General features: G+C 39.6%; 1 protein-coding gene across 2 annotated transcripts; it reads right to left on the bottom strand.

The window, feature by feature from the left end:
* Positions 1 to 1,867: 1,867 nt before the first annotated feature.
* On the bottom strand, positions 1,868 to 7,957 carry LOC143923332 (olfactory receptor 8G17-like). 2 transcript variants are annotated; one of them, XM_077446946.1, is made up of 2 exons: positions 7,677 to 7,924; positions 1,868 to 4,348 (listed from the first exon to the last, which is right to left on the bottom strand). In XM_077446946.1, the coding sequence occupies exon 2, from the start codon at positions 4,306 to 4,308 to the stop codon at positions 3,376 to 3,378; it is 933 nt and encodes a 310-aa protein (XP_077303072.1). In that variant the 5' UTR covers positions 4,309 to 4,348; positions 7,677 to 7,924; the 3' UTR covers positions 1,868 to 3,375. The 2 variants fall into 2 exon arrangements, 1 of the variants encoding a protein (XP_077303072.1); XR_013261716.1 differs by having other exon boundaries at positions 4,108 to 4,250; positions 7,677 to 7,957.
* Between the last annotated feature and the right edge of the window lie 1,462 nt (positions 7,958 to 9,419).

The following is a 9,419-nucleotide window of genomic DNA, read 5'->3' as shown; positions in this document are numbered from 1 at the left end:
TCCGCTGAAAGCTTGCACGATGACGTGTACGGCACGTACGACGGGACTAGAAATACGACGTCCAATACACTGCAATGCAACCTTCGGCCGTGTAAATCCTTTCTGAGCATGCGCCATACTTAGTCCGTCCAACTTGCCTACACACGAGCGGACTGTCTGCTGAAACCAAGTTTGGACGGACAAAACCAAGTTTGGACGGACAAAATTACCGAAATTCCGAAAGACTTAGTCCGCCAGACTGTCCGCTGACAATCCGCTCATGTGTGGGCTTCAGCGGACTTTTTCAGCGGACAGTCTGGCGGACTAAGTCTTTCGGAATTTCGGTAATTTTGTCCGTCCAAACTTGGTTTTGTCCGTCCAAACTTGGTTTCAGCGGACAGTCCGCTCGTGTGTAGGCAAGTTGGACGGACTAAGTATGGCGCATGCTCAGAAAGGATTTACACGGCCGAAGGTTGCATTGCAGTGTATTGTACGTCGTATTTCTAGTCCCGTCGTACGTGCTGTACACGTCATTGCGCAAGCTTTCAGCGGACTGTCTGTTCATCGTGTGTGGTCAAGTCCGCCAGTTGGCGGACTAAGTTGGCCAGACAATCCGCCCGTGTGTACGCGGCCTAAGTCTCACAGTGTCAGAGGTAAGGTTAGGCACATTCGACCACAGATTCAATAGACACAGATTGTTATTGTCAGAGTCACCATGAATCTCCTCTTCTATATCAAACTGTTGTAACAACGAAAACAAAAATAAAGCATTTGTTTATGTCGGATCTTTCGTTTTTCGGATTCTGCACTTTCGTTATCGTTTGTCAAAACGAAAACGAAAATACCTGAAATTCGGATGAAAATGCATTCGGATGAAAACGAATGCACATGTCTAATATCCCCTGCTACTATTCTGACCCCCATAGTGCCTCTCCACCACTAATACCCTTGCCCCCCTGCCCATGGTGCTGCCGCAGCCGGCTTTCCCTCCCCTGTGTCCCGCCAGGTGCAGCTGTTGCTGGGGCAGGAGATACCTGTCCGGATAGAGAGCAGGGGGGTTGCTAAACGTGTTTACCAGCCCCCTTCCTTTCCTGATTGAACACAGACAGCAATTGGTAATGATTGCTTGTGTGTTCTATCATCACTGAAACATAGTAAACAGTGTTTACCATGTATCAGTTTATGAATTTCTATTATTATTATACACAATTTATATAGCACCAACAGTTTACGCAGCGCTTTACAATGTATAGGAGGGTCAACACAATTGCAGTACAGTTCAATACAAAAAGTACAGGATGGCCCGGCTCGTAGAGCTTACATTCTAAAGGGAGGGGGTGGTGGTACAAAAGGTAATAGCTGCAGAGAATGATTTGATGGGGGTGGCTCGGGGACAGTTGTTGTTAGGTGGGTGTGGGATAGGCTTCCCTGAATAAATGAGTTTTCAGGGATCCCCTAAAGGTGGACAGGTTGGGGGCTGATCGGACAGACTGGGGCAGGGAGTTCCAGAGGATGGGAGAGGCTCTGGGGAAGTCCTGAAGGCAAGCATGGGAGGAGGTAACAAGGGAGCCTAGAGAGCAGGAGGTTCTGGGAAGAGTGGAGGGGACGATTTGGGTGATAGAAGAGGTTGGTGATGTAGATGGGGGCGATGCTGTGAATAAATGAATAGGAGTCTCTATGCATCCCAACTGACACGAATGGGAGTGCCTGCACTGGGATGCATGGAACACCTGGACATCCCTGTGCAGGTAAACACGGCTCTACATGAGCTTACACTTTAGTACGCCACATGTGAACAAGGCCTTAGTATTTAGTAGCAATTGCATAAGTTATGTTATGTTTCTGTGCACTAATAATGATTTAGTGTATTTTTTGTGAAAATAGCATTTTGATTAAGATTTGCACAACTATTGCAGGGCCTTAAAAAAAAGAGTAGCACTTTTTTTTTTTCTACAGGTCATGTGCGTTCAGAAAATATATGGTTTTGGGTGGAGGGGGGTGTCTATTACAAATTCTGAAAGCTGTAATTGAAAAACTATAACCTCGGATTTTTTGAGTAAATGTTTATTTACAGTTTTGCTCCCCCCCCATCAGTTTTTACCATTTCTCAAAAAGACATCATTTTAAATGTACAAATGGTTGTAATTTGATAAATCAATACAGTTTAGCTTTTATATTTAGTTCGAATTTAGCAGGAATTTGGTAAGTTTTACTGTGCTTGTATCCGCAAATAAGGATTTTTGAGTATCGTTTTTATTCTACTGGTCCTATGATTTCAGAAAATGTAAAATGGTTCATGGGGATTTTCACAAACTCTGCAAGTTGTAAGGGAAAAATAAAAAACAATGGAAAAAATTGCTAAAATTTTAAAGTGGAGCGCAGGCAGTGAAAGCAGTGGTGTATTTTGGATTTGTGCTGCCCTAGGCAAGACTAAAATCAGGTCCCCCTGATCTAAACTTGCCCCACCCCTTCCTGTTTAAGATCCACCCCTTTGCATGTAAACCCCCCCTTCCTTTTTATGCTCCACCTATTCCAAGGTGGGGGTGAGAGATAGAGAGAGTGTGAGAGAGAGAGGGGTTGAGAGAGATAAGGGAGAAGAGGAGGGGGAGAGGGAGGGGAGAGGGAGGTGAGAGATAAAGGGGAGGCAAGATGTGGGGGAGAGAGAGGGGTGTGTGAGAGAGAGGGAGAGTGAGAGAGAGTGGAGAAGAAGAGGGAGAGAGAGAAAGGGGTTAAAAGAGAAAGTGGAGGCAAAAGGTGGGGGAGAGAGAGGGGTGTTTGAGAGAGAGGGGAGAAGAGGAGGGGGAAGAGAGAGGGGGTGAGAGAGAAAGGGAGAGGCAAGAGGTGGGCGAGAGAGAGGGGGTGAGAGAGGGAGGAGCTTCCTTATCCCCCTATACTACCCCAGGAAACTTACCCATTCCCTGAAAAAAAATGACACCCGTCGCTCTCCTTCCCACAGCCTGCTGACTCTTTTTATGAGCTTTGTGTAGCCCGGCTGCCGAGGCACAATCACAGCCCAGGGCTCTGACCTGCTCTGCCAAGTGAGCTACTTCCAGGATCCAACTCTGAAGCCATCGCCGCCTCCCGCTTCTGCTTTACTCCCCTGTCACTGAACGGTCAGTTCACAGCCACCCCTGGTGTCCCCCCTCTGGTGAGTGCCACCCAGGTGTGGTTCACACCCCACACACCGATGCCACTGCTCGTAGTGCCCCTTCTGTCTGGGGGCAGCGCCTCCTCCCTAAAAAAACACCTTGTTTGCCTTGCGGTAAATGAGCGAAATCCCTACTCTATTCAAATAAAAAATAAAAATATGATAAGAGATGCACATTAAAATAAATAGCTGTTCAAAGGATTTCTTGTATAGGTCATAGGAAGGTATTTTTGTGTCTTTCTTTATCTCTATTTTTGTGGGAAGTTCTTCCTGAAAACACTTTGAAATGCTGTTCTAAAATCCTGGTTCCTCAGACTGTAAATGAGAGGATTGAGGAGAGGAAGAAACACAGCGTAAAACATGGACAGCACTTTGTCACCAAAAAAATGATGACCAGCACTTTGCCAAAAATAATTGAACAGTGCAGAGCCATAATACATAAACAACAATGTCAGGTGAGAGTTACAAGTAGAGAAAACTTTACTTCTATTGCCCTTAGCTTGGATTTTAAGAACAGTTGTGAATATATAGACATAGGACAGGATGATCATTATTAGAGATCCACCTCCAAGGATGCCACCCAAGAGGAAGACAAGTAGACTATTGATGAAGATGTCACTGCAGGAAATATGAAACAACTGTGGAAGGTCACAGAAGAAGCTTTCTATAATATCTGATCTGCAAAATGTTAATTTGAAGGCAAAAAGTGTATGAACAAAAGAATGGGCAAAGCTGAGAAAACACACAATGGACATCAACTGTATGCACACTTTCCAACTCATCATCTGTGTGTAATGTAATGGCTGACAAATGGCAATATATCGATCATAGGACATGACAGCCAACAGCCAATCTTCACAACCAGCAAAGAATAAAAAGAAGAATAGCTGGGTTATACACTCCTTTATGGAAATTTTTCTTGTCTTGGTGTGAAGGTCAAATAACATTCTTGGGACGGTTAGTGAAGAATAACAGATGTCCAAACCGGCCAGGTTCCCAAGGAAGAAATACATAGGACTATGGAGGTGAGAGTCGGTGACTATGAGGACAATGGTCAGCAAATTCCAGATGAAGGTCAGAAGGTAGATGAGAAGGAAGAAGAGAAATAGAGGAAGCTGAAGATCTGGAAGGTCAGACAATCCAGAGAGAAATAATTCATTTAGTATTGACTGATTTCTCATTGTAATAAAACGTCATGTATATATAATCTGATATCTTACTCTGAAATCCAAAACACTATAAAAATCAGAAACTTGCATAAAGCTTTTCCTAAATTTAGTTTTTCTTTTACAATTTCATGTAAAACCATAGAGAAAGGCTATAAATAAAACACAATTCACATTTTTCTACAACTCTTAACCTGTTGGCGCCGGGAACGCTCCAAATATGTGGCTGCCAGGCCTTGGTGCAGAGGGGCCACATACTGCATTTACGTGCAATAGTGCCAATAAAGCTGTGCCAAGAGCACATGCTGTACACGCTCCCGGCGGCTAGCGGAAACCTCCCAATCGCTGCTTTTGATCGGGAGTTCTCCAATCATGTGACCACCGTGGCAGCCAATCGCAGCAGTGACATGAACCAAAAGGTTGGTTACAGTAAAGAGATCTGGATGGATCTCAATGACAGTCGGATAAAGTCATACAAATTTAAGATGTGTAGGCTATATTTAAACATTTTAGAGAATTATGCCACACGACCGGACTTTCCGGCAGAAAAGATCCGACGGAATGTTCCGATCGTGTGTGGGATAATCCGATCATTTTTCTAAAAAAAAATTCAGATGGACCTAGAAATAGAACATGTTTCAAATCTTTCCCACGGAATCAATTCCTATAGGGAAAACCATTCATCTGTATGCTGGTACGACGCAAGGGCAGCTATTGGCTACTGGCTATTGAACTGCCTTATCTAGTAGACTTGTGCAATTAGTTTCTTAACGAATCGAAATTCGGCCGAATTTTGCATCTTTCGGACATTCGGATGCATCCAAATGTCCGAATAAAAAAATAACGAATTACAACGAATACGAAAGAAATATAACGAATGAATTCGAATGAATTGGACATGATTCGGTAATTCTTTAAAGATCTAATGAAACAAAAGGTCAGCTCAAAGTAAATCTTATAGTCCAATCAGCTAATTAATTTTGTGCCGGAGGATGGATTACTGGCAAAGTGCATTGCTGAGAACTGAGTTAGAAGGGTGTTGTATTGTATTGGAGCCGAGGAGAAGAGACGTTGTCATTGTGTGTTAAAAGATTCAATAAACAAACGACTTTCCAAACTACGAATCATTATCACGAATGTCTATACATACATAAATAGCGAATTTCAACGAATACGAACGAATGAATTCGACACGCTACGAATAATAACGAATTATCCGAAAAACTTATTAAAGTAACATAACGAATATAACAGAACGAAATGATGTATTTTACGAATGACAACGAACCAAAACTAAATGAAATTTTCCATTGTGCACAAGTTTATTATCTAGTCCCGTCGTACGTTATCACGTTCAAAATGAACACACTTTCCAACGGACTTTCCATTCGTGTGTGGCCAAGTCCGTTCATTCGGAAACTCCTTCACGAAGACCATTGGACCTTTTCTGCCGGAAAGTCCAGTCGTGTGTACGCGGCATAAGTCAGGGTTTGGTAAGATAAAATGAAGGAGGCATTTTACATAGAGCGGTAATAATAGAGTTAATACTCCCGTGGATTGGGGTTTGACATTTCCCTGATATAGGGAAGAGAGGGGTGAATTTACCCCGTCAGATCGTGAATAATGAAGCCTTATATGTAAAAAAAGGAGACGAAAAGAAAAAGAGGAGGTTTTCTGCCATAATGCATGCAGGTTTTGGTTCAGAAAAGCAAGGAGAGAAGAGATATAAGAGTGAGGGAAAGCTGAGAGAAGAGAGAGGAGGGGAGAGGGCGAGGAAACACGGTTACCTCTAGAGGAGACCTAAAATGTAATGTTTAGAAAATTCCAGGAAGTTGCTGATCATGGGAGCAATAGGGACTTGTCGAAATTAGGTGGGAGGAAATTTGTCACGACTGATGCCCATAGGGCTTCATATTTACCCACTCTAAGGAACTAACATTCTTAAAGTGGAGCTTAGCAATGGCAGCTGCCAATATTCTCCCATGACAGGTTCCCTTTCATTTTCGAATTTCTGAAATAGCATTTATCAATGTTTGTAATCTGAAGTGTAATGACCTGTACACACGGTCGGACATTCTGACGTCAAAATCCGTCGGATTTTTTCCGACGGATTTTGGCCCAAACTTGTCTTGCATACACACGGTGGCAACAAAGTTGTCAGAAAATCCGATCGTTCTGAACGCGGTGATCTAGAACTCATATGACGGGACTATAAACGGGGCCAGTAGCCAATAGCTTTCGTCTCGTAATTAATTCCGAGCATGCGTGTCATTTTGTCCATCGGAATTGCCTACACATGATCGGAATTTAAACGATCGGATTTTGTTGCTGGAAAATTTTAGATCCAGCTCTCAAACTTTGTGTGTTGGAAATTCCGATGGTAAAAGTCCGATGGAGCCCACACACACGATCGGATTTTCCGACAACACGATCCGATCGCACATTTTACGACTAAAAGTCTGACTGTGTGTACAGGGCTTTATTCATAATTATCATTGTAACTAAGGAGCCGGCCTCTACAAAGCTGTACAAATACAAAGAAATACTCCGATAACTAAATAGGAATATAATTAAAATGAACAATAAATCAGGGAGTAACAGAACGTCTTTAAATGTATTGATAATTATTGTAACACAGCTACAGTATGAAGATAATAAATATACAGTACATATTAATAATGATAATAAATATAATAATTATTAAAGTGACATGATTTCTTTAAATGTATTAATAGTTAGCTCTTTATTAACATAATCCATGAAATATCAATCACAGGAAACAACCAGATGAGAAATTAAAATGGCCTTAAATAAACATTTCATAGATTATTAATTTATGCTCTATTAATCAAAGAAACACATGAGCATCCAATGTGTAGACAGTGACAACAGTATCATATTCATCATCTTGTATATAGAATAAAATGTGATTCTTTACCTAAATACATAATATTTGAAACAAGAAAAAGAAGAATAAATCAATATGATCAGTGTCATCTATTATGTAAAATGGATACAGTAGATGTATAATATATATATATATATATATATATAAAAATATATTAAAAAAAAAATATATATATATATATATATATATATATATATTTATATATATATATATATATGTATATGTATATATATATATATATATATATATATATATATATATATATATATATATATATATATATATATATATATATATTATTTATTTATTGATTTATTTATTTTTCCCTATTCAAACTTACTTTATATGCAAACAAATTCTGTTACCAAAAATATAAAAAAAAAATTACTACAACTGGGATGAGCTGGGTTCTACAAATAAAACAATGACTGAAATGTACCATACCTGTAATACAAATAAAGAAGGAAATAAATACCTGTGAATGGCCAGACTGGTAAAATTAAGATTTTTTTTCCTTGTTTCAGCTCCTAGCCCAGATTTTGTCAGTGGTCCTCCCCCACCAGAGGTAAATTCTGATAGAAGAGGGGGGGAGGGGAGACCTCTCTGGAAGGAACAGCTCAGTGCTAGAAGTCTGATGGAGAGATTTTGCTGAGGAAAGGTAAATTCAATTAACAGACGAGGTATTTGACATTTCTGGTCACAATACAATTTCATTCTCCACACATTCATATATTTATAATAACGAAATCTCCCCTGGCATCCCCGGAGCACACAGGAGTGTAGACTGGCTCGGTGTTCATGTGAGATTCAGCTAAAACTTTGCTCCAATGAGCTTCTACAGAAAATAAATCATCAGCTGAATTCATGTATCCTTCAGAGAGATAACATTTTTCTCTACTGATAATTAAATAACTTTAATAAAAAGAAAACGGTTGAAAGTTTGAAATCGAAAAGTTTCAAAGTGAGACTCTAAAGTGGTAAAAAGTGAAATAACTGACCAAATAAAATGCAGAAAAGCTAAAATAAAAGATTGGAGAGATCTGAGGAAAGCTTATTCTTCAGCTGCCCTCTGCTGCCATTTTTTTGGATTTATATCAGACTTTTTAAAAAGTTTAAAGTTAACTGCAAATCAAATTTTTTGGGAATATTTTTACTTTTGTCAAAGTGTCTCACTTTGAATGACAATTACAACACTGTACTAATTTTTTTTATTTTTATATATATTTTTTTAATTTTAGACAGATCTTTATTTAACTGGTGTCTAAACAACAATATGCTATATAAATGAAACAATATTACAATTAGTTATAAAACGTTGCAAATAAATAATTTTTCTATATAAATTTAGGCCAACATTTATTCTGTTACCTGAAAATCATGGTGTATATATTTGTATATTGATCAATCCTATACCCATATGACATTTTTGTCATTTTTTTATTTTTTCACACAAATAGAGCTTTCTTTTTGTTGTATTTAATCATCACTACATTTTTTTTATTTTTTTTGTGCTATAAATGAAAAAAGACCCGAAAATGTTGGAACTAAATGCACTTTTCTTCGTTTCAGTTATAAATTTTGCAAACACATGCTGGCGGTGTCAAGAGACACCAGGTGACCTTTTACAGATTTGGTGGACATGTCCGCTCATCCAAACCTTTTGGACTCAAGTCCATAAACACATCAAGAATATTACCACAGATGTGCTAGATTACTCACCTGCACAATATCTTTTACACCTCCAGAACCCAAACAAAACTTCATACCTCAAATCATTAGCTGTGATGCTTGTCAATGCAGCCAAAATGTGTATACCCCCTCTATGGGGAACACCTAAAATACCCTCCATCGCTGACTGGTACAAAAGAATAAACAAAATAGCAGAAATGGAAGAACTCATATCAATCTCACGAAACGCCCCACACAAATTCTCCACACGCTGGGCTTGCTGGAACCATTTCAAATCCACTATAGAATACACTCAAAAGATGTGCAGCTAAAGCAACGAACCCAAACAGACCAATGTCCACAAAATACACGACCGCGCTCAAGTCGCAAGATACCCCCGGATGAAGCATATAATGACATTATAATAGACATGTTATCTCACAACTAAGGAAATCCTTTCATACACGACCCAATATTACATGTGCACGAAAGTTAACTACACAAATAGAACCCATCCACTCACATCAAGTCTCTAGTAGCCTTGTCTACA

The sequence above is a fragment of the Lithobates pipiens genome, unplaced genomic scaffold (genome assembly GCF_037356315.1).
Source record: "Lithobates pipiens isolate NorthernLeopardFrog02 unplaced genomic scaffold, aLitPip1_a1.2 Scaffold_22, whole genome shotgun sequence".
Lineage (NCBI taxonomy): Eukaryota > Metazoa > Chordata > Amphibia > Anura > Ranidae > Lithobates > Lithobates pipiens.
Note: the sequence above shows the minus strand (reverse complement) of the source record. Positions and strands in the feature narration are given on the sequence as shown.

Coding starts and splice junctions, on each gene's coding strand:
- LOC143923332 (XM_077446946.1), bottom strand. CDS start 4,308: ATGAGAAATCAGTCAATACTAAATGAATTATTTCTCTCTGGATTGTCT.